Source organism: Nelusetta ayraudi, unplaced genomic scaffold (genome assembly GCF_046127955.1).
Source record: "Nelusetta ayraudi isolate G7.1 ecotype Tasmania unplaced genomic scaffold, CSIRO-AGI_Nayr_v1 ptg000120l, whole genome shotgun sequence".
Lineage (NCBI taxonomy): Eukaryota > Metazoa > Chordata > Actinopteri > Tetraodontiformes > Monacanthidae > Nelusetta > Nelusetta ayraudi.
The window spans coordinates 4,130,930-4,153,465 of NW_027466170.1; the positions used below are offsets into that span (position 1 = coordinate 4,130,930).

Sequence of the window (22,536 nt, forward strand, 5' to 3'; positions counted from 1 at the left end):
GCAGTGACACATTCTAGAATCACATTCAACTTCATCACAATTTCTTTTTTTAAAACAATCTAGAATAAGAATAAAGGATGTAGAGTGAGGTTTTGGTGTCCTATCAAGACGCCGATTCTCTCCCTTGCTTCGTGTTGAACCATTAGTCACACATTTTGTTCCCTCGACCATCTTGTTTGTTAATATTCACAAATAAGTCACAAACGTTTGCCCTTCTAAAATATAATTTAAAAGGTTGGAAAATCTGGCAAGCACTGATTGGACAAAACAACTCAACCGACGGAAATACGTAATTTCCTTGCTTTCATAGTAAACGTTTCTTCTACAGGTCAAGTATATAATTTGAACAAAGCTGTGGTAACGTGGGATATTTTTCACCCGTTGTGTCGCTTTCGCATTGACACGATCAACCATTTAATGCTCCAGATCACAAAGCAAATTTGTTTAAAAAAAGATTATTCACACCAAAAAGTCGCATCTCGGTGTTTTACTTTGAAACCTTGTCTAATTCTTTCCGGGTGAAGAGGACAGGAACGGGGTACGTTTGCCTTTTAATTTCAAAAACCCTGCTTCTGTTCTCACCTTTTATTTCGTCCGTTCCTCTTTCATTTTCAGAGGGCGACGACAGTGACACAGTTGTGCACCATTTATACACCCGAGCCCGTCCGTTGTTGTTGCGTTTAGTCACAGCGGTTCAATTCCGCCGACCGCCGATGCCGCTAGCCTAGCCTTTGGTGTGGTGGCTAACCGGGTTAGCATGTGTAGTAGAATGATGTGTACGGATATGGCAACATATCTCATTACAAATTGATGGTTATTTCGGTCCCTAAAGATGTTATTGCCACAGTGTTTTCTCAAGATGTTGTGCCCTTCTTCGTCTCAACAATTCACACGACCCCTCTCCCCTGTGACTTTCAAGTCATTTGAATAAATAAAGCCTCGGTGGCGTGTTGACCAGCTTCACGCACGGAAACACACTATCTCCTAGCATACGTTGATAAGGATCCTATCTCTGCTTCGAGCTTCTGCTTCAGTCTTCTTAACACATCCTGGTCGGTGTATAAGGTTTCGACATCATTAGCGAGACGGTCGGGGACACAGCCGAACGACAAAGTCCAGCTCTGACCTGTCTGTCATTTTTATTTATTTTCTTTAGACTGCCGGACCTGCATAGCCTTGATGGACATGGCAGCCAATGGATCCCGCTGTGAACAGCCTCAGAAACGCGCTGGAGCTCGAGACAAACAGAATGGCAAGTCTGCAGGTCGGTTTTTTTTAATTTTTTTATGGAGCTCCGGCGACTTCATAGCACCGCCAAGTAGTCTGTGTGGTCAGGTTGTGTAATTTGTAGATTATGACACTGGCACCGGCGGGCTGATAGCAGCTCTTAACTGTGACAGGGCTTTAAACTTGTACATGTGTCAAGGACTGTTTGCTGCCTCATGGATGATGTTTTTAGCTTTACCGCGTGAACAGGACACTGTTGTACTCATTGATCCCACTGAGAGTGATGACAGCTTGGTTTATCCTACAGACTCCTTGTTGAAGGAGAGGCGGCAGAAGGACAAGGAAGAACGTCTGTCCTTACTGCTATGGAGGAGGCCGCTCACCACTCTGCAATACTTCCTCCTGGAAACCCTCATCAAGCTAAAGGAGTTGGCCTACAAGTAAGAAGTGAAACAGGTTATTCTTGCAGGCCTCCTGTCAATGAGAATTTTTTTTTGCTTCCTTGTGACCCAAAGAACTTTGTCCTGTTTGTTGTTGTTTTCTTGTTTAAAAACTCTGCATTTTGCCCGTAGAATCCAGGGACTGACACGTTCCCTTGCAGATAAACATAGGTCTTTTGTGACGCAATGTTTGTGTTACTGAGAACCTGTTTGCGGAGTTTCTGGTTATACTGTTACATGTACTTTTAACCTGATTTTTACCCCATAGAAATGTTGAAACATCACTCAGTACTTCCTGTGTGGAGTGGCTTTAGTTTAAGTTTAGTTAAGTGTAATGTAACGTAAACTAAGTTATCCAAATTAACATTGTCTCATCTCCCTGTTCAGGCTTTGGCAGCGAAGAGGAGCAGTGGTCCTGGTTTTGCTCTTATGTTCTCTGGTCTCTGCTGCCTACTACACAGAGGGAACACACCAACAAGTAAGACTGCAGTGATTAGTTTGGTTTTCAGTGTTGTTAATAATCAACACTTTTGCCCCGTGACCAGCCTGTTTAAAGGTTAATAATGATAAGTTACTATCTGCTGAAATGGTTCTCCTGGTGGCAACCTCACTTTAGTAGAATTTGAGGTAACGCCTTATGATGAAGTATTGTTCAGTTGAGTGGAGAATACTTTATTAACCCCTGAAGGGACATTTCACTTTACAATCACTTGTCCATAGCAGAAACACGACAGGACAAGGCAACACGCCGATGCAGGATAAAACAAGAGATATACAACAGTTGACATCCACAGTCAGGCAGGGTCACCTCAGTGAAAGCACAGCAGGGCTGGGTGCAAATAAAAATCAATCATCACAGTTCACTTAGCAGTTTTATGGCAGACGGGATAAAAGAATTTACATAGCAGTTTGTTTTCCTCAGCAGCTCATAATACTGCCACCCTGAGGCCATGATCTTAAAATCACCACCCAGGATGTGATTTGGGTTGGATAAAATTCTTTCTGCTTTCTGGACCACCCCTATGTTCCAGAGGGAGCCGAGGTCCTCAAGGTGGGCTCCAATAATTTTGGAGCACACTCTCGTCGTGCCAATTTAGACATCACTAGAGTGGTCTGTTGGAGTTCTCTCGTTAAAATACATTAGAATTCCACATGTGCAATCAAGAAGCAATTTTCAAACGTGTAAAATTAAAATATAGATGCCAGCACTGCTGAAGAAAAAAATTTAACCAGCTGTTCCCCAGCCTTCTAATCACTCTATGTCTCATATCTTTACTTCAGTATGTTGAGTACCTGGAGAAGAAGTTTCTGTGGTGTGCCTACTGGGTAGGCCTTGGCATTCTGTCCTCCGTTGGCCTCGGAACGGGCCTGCACACCTTCCTGCTCTATCTGGTAAGACAGCATGTTGGTGTGGTGCAAACACATCAACCCTAACCTCAAATAGTCTGGAGGAATCGCAGAAAAAGTAAACAGTAACATTTTTTATAGCTTGTTTTCAGACATCGCACTCATTTCAAGGTCATGGGTTCAGGCTGTGATATTTTTTTAGTTGTTTTTTTTTTTTGAAAGGCTGCAGGTGTTTCCTGGATGAGTGTCCAGAAACGTCAGAATGGACAATGTTGCTTTGTTATCTGCAAAGTACCAGTTTAAATTTTCTCACCAAGCTGGGTTGCCAAAATAAGTAAATGTCTTGTTCTGTTTAAGCATTTCTTTCCACAGTGGAACTGTAAGTGCAGTTAAAATGAAAGTAGTTGTAGAAATTACACATACTGAAAATGTGTTTTTTTTTCTCGGGGATCCACCTGTGCTGACCTCAGTGGCCATGTTTGTCCCTCCCTGTGGTGTCACTCTCACTCATCACTGTCGCATCAGTGCACCAACCACTCTGATCAGTGCCATTCTTCCCCCAACTGGCAGTCGCACAATGAGTGCGCGACTGCGTCACCGCACGCATGTGTGTCATTTGTGTTGCTTTTGGTCACAATAAGGATCAAACATCATGAATGAAACGGGGGGGGGAAAGGAAACTCTGCTCTGTATTCCACTTTACGCCGGTGATGTGGCTTCTGCAGAACTGCCACAGTTCTACAGAAGGGCTGCCTTGCTAATGCAGCGGTTTCCATTTTAAGGAAATAATGTGAAGTCGCATCAGTGGCCTTCCTGTTTTCTCACCCCACTCCCACCATGAATGCGTGATAACCTAGCTTGAGCGTGCGTCTTTCAACAGTTTAAACCGCCTTATATATTAGCCTTGCCTTCATTTTTTACACACTGTGTCATATGCCGTGTCTTTGTGCGTTATACTGCTGAGGAGGCATGACTTCATCCTCTTTCCCATCTGCGTGAGGGAGTGTACTGTCCATGAGCAAGCACTTTCATCTCGTCCATATGGAGCGGAGCCTGGCGTCTGCTGAGAAACGGCTCTTTCCCGTTTATTTAGAAAACGTGTTTTGATAAAACATTTGCGTCTCATAAGTGTCTTCTTCTCTGACTCAGACTCCTCAGATATTAAAAGGATTCGCATTCGCCTCAGAACCGTTGTGTTTGCACAATGCAATTGAAAACACTCTTCCCTAAATGCCAACTTCCTCAATTCTTTGCTAATTTGTTGTTTTGTTTAGTGTCTCTGGAAGAAATTGGGTTTCACTGCATGTAAGCACAAATCCCATGTTAAAAATCATCAAAAAATCATTTTAGATCCCTTCTTTCATATCATAAATAGTATGTTTTTGTTTAAAGATTGCAGTTATACCCATTTTCATATTTTTTTTACATATATCATTTTTTATTCAGGTCTCTTCCTCAGTATCTTTGCATTTATTTATGAAGTAAAACCTCTAGACGGCCAGAAAATAACATCATTAGCCCTCTGTTCGCAGCTAAAACCGATGATTGTTTGACCGTACACGTTTAGAAAAGGGCAAAAACAAGGTGGCACCAGAGGGCAGAGCCAACACTTGGGTGTGGTCACTAGTATCAGTTCCCCTTTGTGACATCACAAAAGAACAATTCCCAGAACTGGGTGCTTTATCACAAACTCTATGCAAAGACGCTGCAGCACAGACACTCGGGTCACTTTTAAAAAATGCTGGTGTAGTGAATGTTCTGTCTTTGTGGAATCTTTTTTGAGACATTCAAACAAAGCAGGTTTCTCCCACTTCTTCATCCCTCACTTCCTCCAGACATACATCCTTTGACAAAGATAAAGGCACCTTTTGTATTTCTTTTCCATACGACACCATCCTCCTGCCAAATTCAGTTTTTTTTTCCTCTTTGAATTTTGGTTACACTTAAACCCTTTTAAAGCCTCACATTATTTGCCATAAAGGCATTTTTCTCCATCAAACCAGCCCTTAGATAGCTCTTAATCCAGGCTGGGAGGTGGTTGGGGGGGGGGCTACATACCTTCCTGTTGAGAACCTTCACAGAAGAGTTGATTAACAGTGACACGGCCTGTCAAACTGCCAGCGTCCCGTTTAATGCGACTCCCACGGCAGATCCAAACCCATAGCTGCCTTTACCGTGACCACCGAGTGACGTCATCCTACTCGGGAAACAATTTCCTGCTGGTCCTCCCACTGAATCTCCGTTCACTTTGACCGTTTGTCTGGGCAGTGTTGATGTCACCTTCAGACTGGAAACTTCCTTGTGTGTGTGTTTTGTGTGTGTGTGTGGGGGGGGGGTGTCGCGTTCCACTCGCAGGTTTACTCTGAACTTGCTTAAAGCCTGGGGCATTAATAGATGGGGCCCCCAGTGAGAGTGATAACATGGCGCTGAACAGACATTCTGGTGTCAGTCTGATCTTCTGATTCATCAGGATGTTCTCACAGGTCATTGCCAGGTGTGTGGGAGCTCAACTGTAGTCAAAACATTGAGCTTAGAATATGGAAAAATACAAAAGTCGCATAGTTTTAGCTCGATTTCACCACAGTTGTTTGTTGATACAGATGATTTATAGCAAAACATACCAGATGAAAGTGCAAGAATTTTCCGCTGTCCACAATCCCCTACCCCCAACAATTCTCCTTTGAAATGTAATTCAATGTGGATAAATTCCTAAGTACAAGGGAACCACACTGCTTCAATTAAATAATTTTAAAATATTAAAAAGAAGTTTTGATAAAAATAATTAAATCTGATAACAGATTATAAGTAATCTGATAACCAAACAGAAAAAATAATTAAACAAGCATTATCTAAAAGAATGAATAATAAAGGTTTATAGTGTTGTGTTATATTTTTATTTTGTTTTATTGTCTTTTTTTAATCTGGTTATCCATAGTAGTTGTATTTTGAAATTATAATTAATCATGATATTTATAATTGGCGACGAGGAATTGTTTCTCTTTCGAGGAGCTCTACCTCTTTCCTCTTTAAGTACTGATATCAGGGTAAAGATGTAACATTTTTGTTGGTCGGTATTTGTTTATTTTTTTTTATTTTTAACATTGTTTCAGTCAAACGGTCCGATTTTGAAGGCGATGTCCGTCAATCGGCGCGGGGTTAAAATAACTCACAATAAAATCATTACTCATTACTCCACTTTTTTTTTTTTTTTTTTTTTTTAAATCTCTAAACATACACGGAAAATAAATAAAGAAATAAGGTAATTAACAAATCAGTAGTACAATAATTGATTTGCCTTTTTCAGCTTATAATCAAAGTACGGACGGAACTGCCGGCGTTCCGTCTGATACGCTACATTGAAGCGGCGATGCCTCTTCGATTTAGAGTAGTGTATAGTGTCGTTAGTTAATAGTAATATTTCCCCCTGTGTTTTACGGAATTTTGCTGTGTAGTTTATTTTTTGGAGATGTTGATCTGTTCGGTCCGATGCACCCGCAACGCTCACGGGCGCGTATATGTTCTCTAGACTAAAAAAAATAAAATAATAATATATGTATAATTTCTCAAAAAGCCAACATTCCGAATTTCCGTGGCCAGTTTGTGCACCCGTCATTTCCTCTGGCTGCTGGTGTGTGTGCACTCTACCCCTCGATGTACCTCTTTTCCAAATGTTACATCTTTACGGAAGCGTCTTTCGCTGTGACGCCATAGAAACTGCAACAGGCCAGTATCACACGTCTCTTAAGTGGTTAATTTCTCCTCATCTACACGAAAAGTTGTAACGCGACGACGTAGACCGTGTTGTGGTTTTGATTGAGACTCGGTGACATGATTAATTGTGAAGAAGACATGGCTTTCTTTCTTTCTTTCTTTCTTTTTTTTTTACGCGGTCCGATCAAGTTCTACGTTTGAGTCGAGACGTGACGCGTTTGAGAAAAAAAAAAAAAAAAAAAAAAGAATAATAATAAAATTAATTCATCCGAGCTGGTAGGTTGTCAATGTTTCCCTGCCACAGACACCGCGTTTTGACGCGACTCGTTTGGTGTTTTAACAGCGAATTTCTCGTGTTGAGACGCGGTGGTGGTACGCTTGTTTTTCTGTTGCGTCACTCCGACACGCTTGCGCACTCGGTGTTCCTCGCCTCGAGGAAGCTGGTACCGGAGAGAGCTTGTCGAACCGAGCCGAGCCGAACCGAGCCGAAGATCTTACTTTTTTTTTTTTTTTTTTTGCTTTGGCCGAGCGTTGCCGTCAACAGGCGGGCCGCAAAACTGTCGCAAAATTGCTGCAACGACAGAGAAGCCCCCCGGCCGGCTTCGCGAGCCCGCTGTGGAAGCGCCCCAAGAATGTGCCTCGAACCCGGTGAACTGTCTTGTTTCGACCGAGACAACATTCACGAAACCCAACCAGAACACAGAACATACTGTTGTGTCGATCCATAATAATAGTGGGATATCGGTGTGCGTGTGTGTGTGTGTTGCGAATATGATATAGTTTTCTCTGCTGTTTTCAGAGGCCGCGCTGCCATTGGTGTGTGTGTGTGTGTGTGTGTGTGTGTGTGTGTGTGTGTGTGTGTGTGTGTGTGTGTGTGTGTGTGTGTGTCACAGTGATGTGTGTGTGTGTGTGAGAGAGAGAGAGAGAAGGTTGACTGACGGACACTTTACTGAAGAAAGTTTATTGAGATGTTCTTAAAGCAAAGAGCCTCTGTCGACACACACACACACACACACACACACACACTCACTCACTTGGTACAGTGTAGAGATGCTCACACTGCATTTCAGCGGGCTTCTGTGGCTCAACACACACACACACTAATTGAGCGCTGTCACTCTGCTTGTCAGTGTTTCCCCGCTTCGCCTTCAGGAGGCACAATGTAGCAGCTGTGTTGCGGTTCCAGGTGTGCCGAGGCCAGGTGGCACCTTCACTCTGATAAATGAAGTGTGTGTGTGTCAAAAGTCTGAGTTGTGTGGAAACTTGCGGCAGAAAATACAACAGGAATAGTTGGGAATAGTCATGACAGGCCTCGGCAGCTGCAGATGTATTAATGCTTGGCTGACGATTTGATGGGCAAATAAATCTTCAGTCCAACACGGCAATTTTGCTGACGATGATTTCAGTACAGAGGCTGCCAAGCATCAATAGACCTCTTAAAATCATCCCAATATTTTTGTGGTAAAAGATCCACGTTGAAAGAGTTAAATCGTTTTCTGCCCTGTTTTTACGTGGTCTTAGAGGGCGGGGTTAGCACCTGTCTGCAGGTGTTGTCATCAAGGGTGCCGACACCCCCAGTCACATTGCAAAGGCTAATTGTCATCGCATACGTTTTCTGTAAACTGGAGCAAAGTAAAGTGTTCTCACTGCTGGCGACGGCATTGAAAATTTTGCCGAAGTACATTTTGACAGTCATGGACGATAGCATATTTCATATTCAACATGATAATCAATATTTTTGGGGTTGATATTGTGATACCGATATCAATACACCTGTTTTTTCGAAAAAATTTAAAGTTAAAAATCACAAGACACCTGGCTGATAACACTGTATATTTATTACAAAAAATTTAAAAGTTTAAAAATCATAAGTTTATTATTTAAACAAATTCATAAGTGTTCAATATGTGCACTGCTTGTGACACAGCACCACACATCAACTGGGTGTGCCTTGTCACAACTTCCATGTGCGAGCATATCCCAACACGCAACATTACTTCTCTCTGGGAATGAACGGCAGACCTGAAAACAGAACAAAAATAAAACATTAAATATGAAATCTTGATCTGTTTCTTTACATTCTGTGAACATTTGAGGTTATTATTTAAACAAGAATTGCCAAAATTATTGGCCTGTGACATGATGTCAAAATCGTTGGGAAACCCTGTGTATAAAATGGATATTTTCTCAAAATCATCGATACAAAGTTTTTCTCTGATTGGCGAACGATGTATCGATGAAAATATCGATATGTTGAGAGCAGGTACCTCTGACTGACTGACTGACTTCTGCTGCTGCTGACCTGAGCTCAGCCGCTGCGCAAAGATGCATTTTGTCAATGAGCTTCAGAGGCTGAGTAATTGCCACAATGCCACTAGCTCTAGTTTGCACAATCATTTTGAATCAGCAATTTTAAAAAGAAAAGAAAAAACGGTGTTCCACAAACTGTTTTGACTTGCCACAGGAATGATTTATGTCGGTGCTGTCAATGGATTTAGGTCGCATTGGCTAATAAACCATTCTCCTGTTACGACACCCGCTAATACTCATAACGGCAGCGTATTTCACAACCCGTTGTGGCTTTTCCACCCCTGACGGCGTCACGTGAAATTGCTCCCCCCCCCACACACACGCGCATGCAACCCGGTTTGACACCGTTCATCGAAACCTTTCACCTCTCTTTGACACTGTGATCCAGTTTTGTTTTTTTTGTTTTTCCTTTCAACCCCATAACGCCGCCGTCTCTTCTCCCTCCTCAGGGCCCCCACATAGCGTCGGTGACGCTGGCGGCGTACGAATGCGGCTCCACGGACTTCCCCGAGCCGCCGTACCCGGACCAGATAGTGTGTCCGCAGGGCGGGCTGGCGGAAGGGGGCGTGGACCTCCTGTCCATCATGTCAAAGGTCCGCCTGGAGGCCTGCATGTGGGTGAGTCGCACGCCTAATAACGCGGCAGTCGACCGCTGAGAAATGACAGGAATGTTGGGCAGTGGCCGGATGTGCGATTTCCCCACCGCACCGCCCCCCCCCTGCATTGCGACATGGCTTCTCACCGGCGGCCAACAGGGTTAATGATGAAGAGTCAAAAACATCTTCTCCTGATTCCAACTTCTAGCACTGCCGCGCGTCGATTCCTATGAATCAGCCGAGGTTGCCAGTTGTTGGAAGGCAAAAGTAAAAGTTGAGAGTGAAAGTTTGCAGCGTCATGACGAGTGCGCCAGGTGACGCCATGGATGTGGTGGTGGTGGTTGTTGTTCCAGGGAGCAGGCACGGCCATCGGCGAGCTGCCCCCCTACTTCATGGCCCGAGCGGCCCGCCAGTCCGGAGCCGACCCGGACGACGAGGACTACGAGGAGTTTGAGGAGATGCTGGAGCAGGCCGAGGGCACTCAGGTCAGAGTCTCACACACACACACTCTCTCACACACACACACACACACACACACACACACTGTCTTATGTCCACTCTCAGGGCACACTCCTTAATAGCCCACATTTGGGCACAGGGCTTTGTGAATGGTTTAGGGAAATGAAAGAAAGTGAAATAGACCACAAAAAGTTCTAGATTACGAAAATCACCTCAGATTTGTGTTTCCATCAACTTTGCGCTCGTTGGAATTTTTTCCTTTAGATTGGTGACAAAGTATTTTAATGTCCATTGAGGAGACTGAAGCGATCCACAGATACACAAGCCCATAAAAGTCCTAACACACATACACACACACACACACACACTTTTGTGTGAAGCAATTATTTATTTCATCTGCTGCGGCATCTTTTAGGCTAATGATTTTATTTTTTAAATCCTTCATAAGGGACCTTAATTTTTTCACACTGGAGTCTAAAGCCGTATCTAATCCGGCCCTAATCTTAATAAAGCAGGAAGATCACAGTGCGTGTGTTGATTGGTCAGAGTGCGTCACCTGACTTCAGCGAAGCCACTCCCTCACTCACACTTCCAGTAAACGCTCTGTCGTGGGTGAGTCACCCGGAGCTCGGCTCCCCCCTTTAATCATCCCCGGGCTCCACTCCCTCTCTCCCTCCCTCCCTTCATCCCTCCCTCTGCTCCCTCGCTACTTCTCTTTGTCTCTCCCCGCCAACCTCCCTCCCTCCCTTCCGCCCGCCCGCCGTCCTCCAACTTGACAGACAGCGCTGTCAGGAACAAAGGTCACATGATCGGCACCAGGGGCCCCTGTGATCAGATGCTGAGTCAGCAGTCGACACAAAGCAAAGTCATTGAGAGCGTCGTCTCCGTCGGCCGGCCGAGGAGCTCGAGGCAGCGTCACGTGATCACGTGATCCTCATTCTGGAAATGTGATCAGGATTCACCCGCTGCCTGTGTGTGTGTGCGTGTGTGTGTATGTGTGTGATCTCAGACGTTGGTCAAAGGCTCTTATGAGGGCATTTATTTTAAGATGCTCTTTTTTAAAAAAAAAAAAAGAATATGACGCTATATTCTCTGCGCAGTGACGACAACTTTTTTTTTTCCAACTTTTTTTGTTGTTGATAAAGAATATAAAATAATTCCAGTGGCAGAATTACAAGTCACAATTATTTTTAAAGTATATACTGTATGCCCACATAGATACAATACACCTACACAACATATACACAGCATGAACATACACACATATAAAAACTTCAAATAAAAAAGCACTCTGAGTAGAATGTAACGAAAAAGAAATAAAGTATCATGAAATGAACAAATTACCCCCCCAACCCCACTCCTCATGACCAACACATAATATTGGTTACTTGTACATTAAATTACAACAACAGGCACACATTCATACAAAAAATAAGAGGTTGCCATTTGTGAGAATAACTTGTCACTACATCTCCTCAATTTGTTCTTAATTTTCTCCAGTTTTGGAACATAGTGTCTGCAGATGAATTTAGTCCGCTCAGACTGCTGTGACAATGATAAAGATAATATTTGCCACTATTTTACATATTTTTTTCACAACTTGTTTTTTTACTTAGTCATGACCCTTCATGAAGGAAGTGTGAAGACCAACTGCAGTTTAGAGGGAAACACTGACTAAGATGAAATTTAAAATTGAATATAAATGCCGACTGCATTGAAAAGTGTGCTGGGGTCAGCAAAAATAACTTGGCAGATAGTTATTATAATAATTATTTAGGTTTTTTCTTAGGTCTCTAAAGTGCAAAATTTTATATTTCTGTCTCAAATATATATATATATATATACATTCTATAAATTCCAAACGTCATTGACGAATGAAAATTAATTTTCATTAATCTTGGAAAAGTCACAAAGGTTGCCTTTCGTCTTCTTCCCAAAAGTAGACGTGGTTCTCCTGGCAACTTTGTGAAACTTTATCTGCGTGGCACTTCGGCCGTGACGGCTCCTCACTGACCACAGACGCTTCGCCGCCGCTGCCACTGGACGGACGGAGCATCCATCAAAAAAAAAAACTAAAACCAAAAAAAACCTTGTGTGTCTTGTGTTCCACACGGCTGCCGGTTCGAGTCATCGGACCAAATGGGACGGCAGTGACTGGTCAGGAACCGGGGGGGACTTTCACCCGATGGTTTCTTGTAACGCACCAAGACCGGGGTTATTTTAGGGAGTGAATAACTGCTCATTTGTGTTTTAAAGACATTATTTCTGTGTGTCCACGAGGCGACAGATGCCAACACGACAGTCCAAACCCCCGAATACCCAGAGAACGGCTCATAGAGGAATTTGATACTCAGATGTTGAAACTGGTTGTTAAAGTGATTTTCTGAGATTATTTTTACATCCATAATTTAAGAATGCAACTTTTTCAAATTATTGCAACATATCTGTCTGCTGTCACCAAAGATTAAGAGTTTAATTTTCTTTTTAAATGCAAAATGATGTATAGAGGCCTTTGGCTGCTTGTAGTCAAGCCATGACCAAGGAACAAAAGAACTGACATTAATGATTTGTTTTATCGATTTGATCATACGACTCGTTTAACACTCTTCTAAAAGTGTGAATTATCTGTAAAGAATCACTAAGTATCACCAAAGCATGAATGTTTTCAGATGCGTCGCTTCCAAGAATTACATTTAAATCTACTGGACCGACTGGTCTGCCGTAAAAATGTCATGAAACCTTTAAATAAGTGAGTAGAGAGGAGAGCAAAGGAACTTTTTTGTTCTGAAATAAAATGTATTGGTTAGGAAACCGACTTATTATCAGAATGTTTGTCAAAGAAGATGGAAGTTTTTACACTTGCCTCTGAAGTCGGAAACGTTCACAGGCTCTTTTGAGACAAACTGAGGGACCTGAGGGCGAGTCATTATTGTATTTCACATCTAATAAGGCACCACATTTCAGATTGTGCGATATGTTTTAATTTTCTTTTGTAAAAGTGAGTCAAAGGTTAAAAATTTAGATTCTCTTTCTCTGAATGTTGAATTGAAGTCTCGGTGGCCTGGGCCCACCTGGGACAAAATACCACAGAAGAGTTGATTAATGATTCTAAAACAAAATCAATTGCTTTAGAAATGTTCGGATTGTGATGACATTGTATCCATAGTTATGAACAAGATAAAAGTTTTGAGATGAAATGTATTTTTTTCTATGTAAAATCGTGTTCAGAGGCTGCTTGACGGGCCGGGTTTACTGCTACGGCTGACGAACAAAAGGCCAAATAATTTTTTATTGTGCTTCACTTTTGATCAGACACCATGTTTGATACTGTGCTAAATGTAGAAATTATGACTAAAGAGGTGAGTCAAGTCCCAACATTTAGGATCTGTTGCTTCTTGAAGGGAAATTTAAAAATCTTCAGGAGACAAATGCCTGGACTTGTCTTTGAAAGCAGCAGATTGAACGATAAACTGGAGTGGTTAGTGCAGCAACTAATGTCTCACAGAAATAAAGAAATGCCAAAATTTAAAAATGTCAAAAAAAATGTCAAACAAGATGAAACATGTCTTGATTATTATTTATTTAATTTTTTTTAAAGTGTGAAATCACATTCAGAGGCTGTTGGGTGTGATTTCAAACCATTTCTGAAGAGCACAGGGACAGAAAATTATTACATTTAATGCTTAATCACACATGCTGTTTAAGATACCAAAAATATAAACTACTTTATGAAAAAGTGAGTAAGGAATTTATGCCTTTTTTCCATCTTTAGATGTAGATTTAAAAATGGAATTTAAGGCAAAACCTCAGTCAGCGACCCGACTTACTTTGCAACTAAATGTCAAAGCACATATGTATGTGTATATATATATATATATATATATATATATGTGTGTGTGTACACTACCAGTCAAAAGTTTGGACACACCCTATGAATTTAATGTCTTTTCTTTCATTCTCATGACTATTGACATTGCAGTTTCTCACTGGAGGCATCAAAACTACGTATAAACACACTTGAAATTATGTAGGAAACTATAAAAGTGTCAAATAACTCAAACACATTTTATATTTAAATTCTTCAAAATAGCCACCTTTCATAAAAAGCATATTTTGAGTTACTTAACATGCTTTTTTGCTGCATAATTACATATGTCTTGATCATATTTTTGCTGCATTCAGTATCTGCAGTGTAGAAAGTTGTAAAGACAAAGAAAAAACATTGCATTAGATAGTGTGTCCAAACTTTTGACTGGTAGTGTATGTCTATAGATATCGATATATACGTATGAGTGTATATATATATATATTATTTATGTGTGTGTGTGTAAATATATATATTTTTCACACATAATGGAGATAACATGGATGACTATAAAACTTGAGTTTTATTCTGACATCTCTCTCGAGGTGTTGCTGCTTTTCCCTGGTGAGATTTCAAACTTATCAGAGAAATGGACTGAAAATGATTGCATTTTACATTTGATCCAGCAGCATATTTCAGATAGGGCTCAATGTAATGATAAAAAAAAAAAAAAAAAACGTTTTAGAAAAAGGGAGTGAATCATCAGCAGTGCAGCAATGATTTTTTTTTTTTTTTTCCTCTCAGCACAATTCTGAAATCCTTCGGCGGCAAAAAAAACAAGCGTCCTATCTAAAAAGTACAACAAAAGGCAGAAAGAAAATATAATGCAGGAAAATAATGTCTGTGAAATATTTAAAATAAACAATATTAAATATTATATTAACTGCTTTAAAAAGAAAAATAAGAAAACAAAAATTACGAGTGTCAGACTGAGAAAAGGAGTTGGTGGAGGTGAAACTTACACACTTCCTCTTTCTGAACACAAATGTAATTCAAGCATTTTAGAAAATAAATGTATGAACACAGAATTTACTAAATAATTAAAAAATATATAAATACTTTTATGGGAGGGGAAAAAAAAGTCAAGGCTGCAAGTTTCAGCACATCAGCACCCTGATGGTTTATGTTGTGCCAAAAATACACTTAATCCTGTTATTTAATTCCTCTAAAGTTGCCCCTGCAATAATCTGGGCTCTCCATTGTAAACTGCAGCGTCACTGCTCGGCCACGGCGGCTCACTAAACACACAGCCGCGAGGTGGTAATTGCAGTTGGGGCCACCCGAGCCTCATCAAAGAACACATTTAGCCCTTTTTAATTTTGGCAGAAAAAATTCCCAGTTTATTCATACCTGACAGCTGTCTGTGATGTGTGTTTGAAACTGTTGTTTTGTTGTTTTTGTTTTTTTTTTGTCTAGGATTTTGTCACGAGGGCGAAGCTGGCCGTGCAGCACATCGTGCAGAAGGTGGGATTCTTCGGGATCCTGGCCTGTGCCTCTGTAAGTCTGCTGGTCACCAGCGACTCGTCACCTCATGTGTCAGCCAACAGCAGTGAATCACAGTCTGCACTCATCAAAACATCAGAAAACAGTTTTTATCGTCTTCGATCTTTTTTCTCACAGCCATAGTTGGTTCAGGCATTTGTTTTCCAGTCGGCTGGAATATTAGACGTCACTTTCATATTATACTGTCTTAAGTGTCGAAGCAAACACCTGATGAATTCCAACTGACTCAACCTCCATCACCTCCATGTTGGCTTTTATCATTATTTTTAAAATAAATTTTGTCTTCATTTATCAATTTTTTTTTTTTACATACTTCTGCTTTTTAAACACAGTTTTATTTGAGAATTATTAATGGATGGCTGACTTTTGTGTGTGTGTGTGTGTGTGTGTGTGTGTGTGTGTGTGTGTGTGTGTGTGTGTGTGTGTGTGTGTGTGTGTGTGTGTGTGTGTGTGTGTGTGTGTGTGTGTTTCAGATCCCCAACCCTCTGTTCGACCTGGCTGGGATCACCTGCGGCCACTTCCTGGTGCCGTTCTGGACTTTCTTTGGAGCGACGCTCATCGGAAAAGCCATCATCAAGATGCACATACAGGTACCACCCTGTGTGTGTGTGTGTGTGTGTGTGTGTGTGTGTGTGTGTGTGTGTGTGTGTGTGTGTGTGTGTGTGTGTGTGTGTGTGTGTGTTTTTTTTTTTTTACTTGAGTTTTTTCTAGATAATTTTACTAATGTAATAGCAACACTGTAACAGACACAAGCAAGCATTCAAGCACGCTGGGGTCTCTTCTGTAGTGATCCAACCGTAGCCCTTTTTTAACTGAGTCAACTCCTGTATTTTGAGTCATCTACACCGGCCGTCTCTGGTGGAGCTGCGCTTCACACAGTTTGAGGCGCTGCGTTATCTTTTCCATGGTGTAGATTTCCTCCACTACGTGAGTCCATCGGTCCTGTGTGGGGACATCTCCCCTTCCCCTTGTCTTTGTAACAGTTGCATTTTACACTGTAAAGAGAAAGAAAAGGCGAAAAGTTTATTCTGCGGATGGCGGCTCTTCTAAAGTCCAAGACAGAATAGAATGAGATGCACGGCAAGACTTTAAAAATAAAAGTGAGCAGCGCCATGGCCGCTTTGTCCAATTAAAGGACAAAGGGGTAAAAATGTGGGTTCTAATTTCTAATTTTTTCAAAATTAGCTTTTTTTGATAGCTTTTTTTGGGCAGCTGCTAGTAATGCTTGACCAGGCGTTCATATTTTCTTCACCTTGGTTACACCAATACGTGTGTGTGTTTTAATCCGACACCAGTCCACCGTCAACTCCCAGCTACAGCACATTTTTCCTTTATATTTCATTATATTTTTTCCTTTTAAAGCAAAAAAAAACCCCAAACTCGCAGGCTGAGGAGCGCGTACATGCGTGTGTGTGTGTGTGTTGCATCATGGCGACGAATGCTGTAAAGAATCCCAAAGGCCGCTCATTCTGCCGAGTGATTCACATTAAAGGAGAACCTGTGTGTGTGTGTGTGTGTGTGTGTGTGTGTGTGTGTGTGTGTGTGTGTGTGTGTGTGTGTGTGTGTGTGTGTGTGTGTGTGTGTGTGTGTGTGTGTGTGTGTGTGTGGGAGGCGGCACATCAAAACCCTCCCAGCTCAGATCAGGAGCGTGCGACCGTGAGAAAGTCCTCGCCGTGGCGGGGATTCCTCGCCCGGGCCTTTCCGGGCTCCGATAAACATCCAGACATCATAAATGCTCCTCGCACCGACAAAAAAGGGAAGGAAGAAACTAAAAAGCCTTTCAACCGTTCTTATTTTTCTTCCAAGCATCTCGTTGTTAATTGCAGAGAGCGTTGTTTAGTCTGCCACACCGGTGACTAACGTCAGTCAGCCGGTGCTGCTGCTGTTCTGCTGCTGCGGGAGGTCGCTTTGCACGTGAGTCGCCCGGCTGTACCGACCGGGCCGGTGGGTGATCGGCCGCTGAGGTCACCAAGGGACCCCCGCTGAGGCAGCAGGCATATAGAGTGGACATGAGGGAGGGGGGGGGTCCACAACGCAGGAGGAAACCGTGCAGACACTCGGGGGGTGTCCGGGGGGGTCACGTGTCACATCCTGTCTGAGTTTTGTCCAGCGTGTGTGTGTGTGTGTGTGTGTGTGTGTGTGTGTGTGTGTGTGTGTGTGTGTGTGTGTGTGTGTGTGTGTGTGTGTGGATAAGGTTCATGTCCACGGGAGAACTTTGCCGCGTTAGTCGTCGGGCCTCACTGCAGTCCTGCTGCCAGCTGCAGCCTCCATTTTGTCTCAGTGGAGTTCGTTGCTAGAAAAAAAAAAGAAGCAAGAACGCAGCATAGAGAACATTTTGTAACAGAGTGTTGTATGATTTCAGGAATGTGTGCAATCAAAAAGTTTTGACTTCCTCTTTGTTTTTCTCTCTCTGCAGGAAGTTTTTGTTATCGTCACCTTCAGCAAGCACATAGTGGAGCAAATGGTGTCACTCATTGGGTAAGTGTGTGTGTGTGTGTGTGTGTGTGTGTGTGTGTGTGTGTGTGTGTGTGTGTGTGTGTGCAATTACAATTACAATTTGCAGGTGACACATGCTTGACACGAGAATTATGTTTACGTTTGTTATATACTTCTCTTTGATTTCTTGTATAAAAAAAAAAAATATTCCGTCCCCTCCGTCCAAACCTAACGCGCCACTTTCACTTGAAGTGAACTGGTCACGTTACCACGTTAGTCACGTCTGCTGGTGCGTAAATGCGGAAAAAGTGTTTCCAACATGACACTTTTACGATGTACCTCTGTATGGATACATCTGAAAAACCACCTCATGAGAGCATCAAGCCGTGTTTGAGCGTTGTTTCCAAGTGGAGCCGTTTCCATCACCAGTTTCTCATGTGCTAGGCGTGATGGAAACGCAGCTACCATCTCCAGTGTCTCTGGTTGTGAGCACACGTCTAAACATTTTCACATGCATTCTTTTTTCCCCCACCGCTGATTGATGATCGGGTCTGAAGAAATGCTTTTCACTACGAGGGCGATCCTGTGTGCATGCATGCATGCATGTATGTGTGTGCGCACGGGACTCCCACACACACACACACACACACACACACACACACACACACACATCTTCTGAGCATCGGTGGTCAGACGTGTGAGGTCTCATCCCCGACATGTTGCCATGACTCACCCAGCCGGGCTTTGATTGAGGGAACCGGGGCCCCAGTCAGGCTGGAAAACACAATCTGCACTTGGTGAAAAACATAAAAAAAAAAAAAACTCTTCCTTCACTGTTTGGCAAAATCTGGCATCACTTAATGAGTCGGAACTTAAATCAGCAGCACTTTGGTTTCGAGAGTGACTTGATTCACAATGAACGTATCGGACGTCTGAAAAAGCTGGCGTGTGAAATTCAAACCAGTTTCACCCTGAACACTGAAAAAAAAAGCACCGCAAGTCATCTGCTGTGATGTCACAAAGGCCAAGTCATAGCGCTCTCTCTCACCCAGCCCAGGTGTGATATTTGCCCCGCCCTCTTTGTCAAGATTTTAAGCGGCAGGCTGTGAACAGAGAGCTAAGGAAATCTCTCTGAAGGTGTTTTTGGGCCGATTCCACGCCGTGAGACCTTGTTGTCGCTGCGCTAATCTGCCCTCCATTAATCATTGCACAAGTGTGTGTGTGTGTGTGTGTGTGTGTGTGTGTGTGTGTGTGTGTGTGTGTGTGTGTGTGTGTGTGTGTGTGTGTGTGTGGGCGCGCACCTGTGTGTGTGTGTGTGTGTGACGCCATCCAGGAAGTGAGATTTGGACCCGGGTCGGGACCTGAATCGTCCTTGTTCCCCGGCGCCGCTCTTTGTTTGGTGACTCGCTGCGATGAGTCGCAGCTCAGCAGCAGCAGCAGCAGCAGCAGCAGCTGCACGGGACGTTTCCCTCCTCTACCCCCCCCCCCTCCCCCATTGGCAGCATGTGCTCGCATGTAAAACCCGAGAGGAACACGGCGGCGTGAGTCACCCAAAAAAAAGAGACAAGAGGAAAAAAGTCATTTTGAAATCAGCAATTAGCCGCCGCCCTCATCTGACTATTCAGTGTTCAGTGAGCTGCTGCTGCTGCTGCTGCTGCCACCTCACACAGTGTGTGTGTCATGGGCGATGTGCTGAAGTGTGTTAGCGAGACATGAATTAATGAAACCGGTTGCCGGGTTCTGATGTCCCACCACCCCCTCCCCACCCCACGGTGAGCTGCTCCTCGCTGCCCTAATAAGGACACGAGAGGGAGGAGGAGAGGGAGGAGGTGCTGCTGCTGTAGCTGCTGGAGGTGGTGGTAAAAAGGTGATGACATCATGTCGAGTCACTTCCTGGTTGAAGAAGGGGGCTGACACAGGCGGCTGTATAAAAGGGAGGTGTGGAGGAGGAGCTGCTACACTCGTCTCTCGCTGCCTCCACCGGCTCGCAGCTCCACCAGGAGCTCCGGAGCTCCGGGGGCCTCCCGGAGGAGGCAGCCAGTGGATGGCAGGGTGGCGGTGGCCCCCTGCGGTCGAGGGAGAGCTGCTGTAGCAGCTCCAGCTCCTCTTTCACAACAGGAGGAACTGAAAAATACTCTTTGTCAAACTGCTTCTGCTTCTGCTGCTGCTGGAAGGGTGAGTTGATCTGTGTCCCTCCTCTTTGTCTCTCTCTCTCTCTCTCTCTCCGTCTCTCTCCTTTGTCTGGCCGGTGCTTCCGGGGGCCCACCGGGGGGCGCCGTGACGTCAGCGCCGTGCCCAAAGTGGGCCCTTCGCTCCAGAAGCCCTTCAGCCAGTACCTGGAGGCCCAGAGGAACAAGCTGCACCACGCCGGCGGCAGCGCACCAGCGGTAGGAGCTTCTTGAGTTACTCATTGTCTTTCACAATGGCTCTGCTTGGTGATTCACTTCCTGAGTGTTACAAGCCACCTTTTGTCAGCTGACACACTAGAACATTTTTTCCTTTTTAATCACTTTTCTTTAGAGGCCAGAGATGTTTCTGTCGCTGGAGAAACGCCCTGATTTTGAACAATGGGGGAAAAGTTGATTGAAATTTTATTTGCTCTTTTATTCCCCTTCAGAGATAAAAATATTTATCACATTATTGTGGAAACCTTCTAAAAGTTCCTCTTAAAGTAAAAGTTCTAGTTTATTGTATTAACTGGTTATTTTAAGCCACGATTTAAAATAAAAAAAAGAAGAAAAAGTGCTTTTTATTTTGAGCCACTTGCCATATTTAAGTGTAAACATTCCTACACATTCCTTTAATGGAGTTTTGGCCTTCATTTTTTTTTTAAATAAAATTTTGTGTGTGTGTAACTGAGGAATTTTTCCAAATAAACTTCAACCTTGATATTTTTGTATTGGCGAACACTGAAGCAGATTTTCTTCTTCTTTTTTTAAAAAAAAATATTTGGTTTTGGACTTATTATTAGAGAATGAGTCGCATCAGCACAATTATTTCTTTCCAACCACCAAGTTTGTCTATTTTTTTTATTTTTTTCTTCCAAAAAAAAGAAGAGCTGTTTGATTCTATGAGGTGTCTCTCTGTGCGTCTCCAGGATGACAACTGGCTGTCGTGGCTCTTTGAGAAGCTGGTGCTGGTCATGGTTTGCTACTTTGTCGTCTCCATCGTCAACTCCATGGCGCAGAGCTACGCCAAGCGGCTGCAGCAGCAGAGGCACTCGGAGGACAAGACCAAGTGAGGCGGGATGGACGGACGGACGGACGGACGGATGGATGAAGCGCCACAAAAACTTCCAAGTGACTGTTTCCTGCTGCTGCTGCTGGTCACTAGAAACAAACCTCACCCCTCCCCCTCCCTCGGTCCATTCTCAGAGGCTCGGAAAGCCTGGCACTGGTTGTAGGTCTGTGTGTCTGTGTGTCTGTGTGTCTGTGAGTGTGTGTGTGTGTGTGTGTGTGCGCGCGCGCTGTATCACTGTCTGTCCCTCCTCACCTCTTGTTTTGGTTCCGCGTGGCCGATCTTAACTCGTTACTTTGACTTAACAGCCCGTTGATTTAACCTCAGAGGTTCTGCTGGTGACTGAGATGCCTTATGCAAGACGGGAAGGTCCGACTTCCTCTGACAGAACTTGAGTTCTTGAGTCATGGACTTGACCTTTTTTTTCTCTCTCTCTCTCACACTTTAATTTAATTGCGTAACATTAACGTGCGAATGGTGGTTTTATGAATGCAGCAAGGGGAGGGGGGGACAAGTTAAAACTGCTACTACTAGGGTTTGTCACTTTGTTTCTTCTTCAGGGTTTTAATTTTCTCTCATGTTCACGTCCAGTCGTGCCGGTCGAGACCAAACGGCGTCTTTTTACTGTTTCTGGAATCGTCTTGTTTGAATAAATGAGGAGGAGGAAAGAAAGATGGAAAAAAAAAAGAAGAAGCAATATCGACTTAAAATTTGTGTGGTGTTGGTGGTTTGCACATGGTGTAAATATCTTGATATCTTTGGGGTTTTTTTGGACAGTCATACGTACACGCGCATTTCTATTCCGAAGGTCTGTGTGGACGTGAGTGGACTTGAACTTGAGGTAAAAAAAAAAAAAAAAACGCAGGAAAACGACACGACGACGGCATCGCTGTAACATAGTGACATTTGTTCTCGGCTCAGTCGACCATTTCTACGCTTGTACATTTAGTTTGGTTCAGATCATGTATAAAACATGTCAACCATGGCACCGGTTTCCAAGTCTGGCTTTCTGCTCTTTTTTTTTTTTTTTTTTTAGTTAACTGTCGAAAAGGTTGTTGAATTTTTTAAGGGCGGTGATGCTCTCTGAAGGTAAGTGCACACCTCAGCACAGCAGAAGTGAAGAAGACTCGGCTTTTATTCTGATTTTGGACCCACCACCACCACCACCTCTCCCACCCCATCAGCTAGCTTATCAGACTGGTGTTGGCTGTTTAGTTACCACGGCAACAGCAGTCTGTAGGCTGGCTGAAGCTGTGGGCCAGCGGCTCCTCGTGGATCCAGAGACTCAGCAGTAATCGGCGACGCACCTCCTGCAGCAAGTACTGTGGCATGAACATGAATAAAGTCACTCATAATTATAATCACTTGGTGTCCTTTTCATTTCATTTTTTTCTGCAATAAAACA

The 22,536-nt window shown here is 43.3% G+C and overlaps 1 protein-coding gene across 8 annotated transcripts; it reads left to right on the top strand.

The window, feature by feature from the left end:
* The first annotated feature begins 143 nt into the window (after window positions 1-143).
* vmp1 (vacuole membrane protein 1) lies at window positions 144-22,116 on the top strand. 8 transcript variants are annotated; one of them, XM_076049722.1, is made up of 12 exons: window positions 144-289; window positions 1,157-1,264; window positions 1,535-1,667; window positions 2,055-2,145; window positions 2,949-3,059; window positions 9,485-9,652; window positions 9,985-10,116; window positions 15,372-15,452; window positions 15,932-16,048; window positions 17,875-17,936; window positions 20,182-20,281; window positions 20,992-22,116. In XM_076049722.1, the coding sequence occupies exons 2-12, from the start codon at window positions 1,180-1,182 to the stop codon at window positions 21,133-21,135; spliced, it is 1,224 nt and encodes a 407-aa protein (XP_075905837.1). In that variant the 5' UTR covers window positions 144-289; window positions 1,157-1,179; the 3' UTR covers window positions 21,136-22,116. The 8 variants fall into 8 exon arrangements, with proteins under 8 accessions (XP_075905837.1, XP_075905841.1, XP_075905836.1 ...); XM_076049726.1 differs by having other exon boundaries at window positions 1,157-1,252; XM_076049721.1 differs by lacking the exon at window positions 144-289 and adding an exon at window positions 416-538.
* The last annotated feature ends 420 nt before the right edge of the window (window positions 22,117-22,536 follow it).

What these genes read in the sequence shown, in the direction of transcription:
- vmp1 (XM_076049722.1), top strand. Translation starts at nt 1,180, where the DNA reads ATGGACATGGCAGCCAATGGATCCCGCTGTGAACAGCCTCAGAAACGC. An exon ending in GCCTGGAGGCCTGCATGTGG is followed by an intron (nt 9,653 to 9,984) that starts GTGAGTCGCACG and finishes TTGTTGTTCCAG; the next exon opens with GGAGCAGGCACGGCCATCGG. An exon ending in AGCAGGCCGAGGGCACTCAG is followed by an intron (nt 10,117 to 15,371) that starts GTCAGAGTCTCA and finishes TTTTTTGTCTAG; the next exon opens with GATTTTGTCACGAGGGCGAA.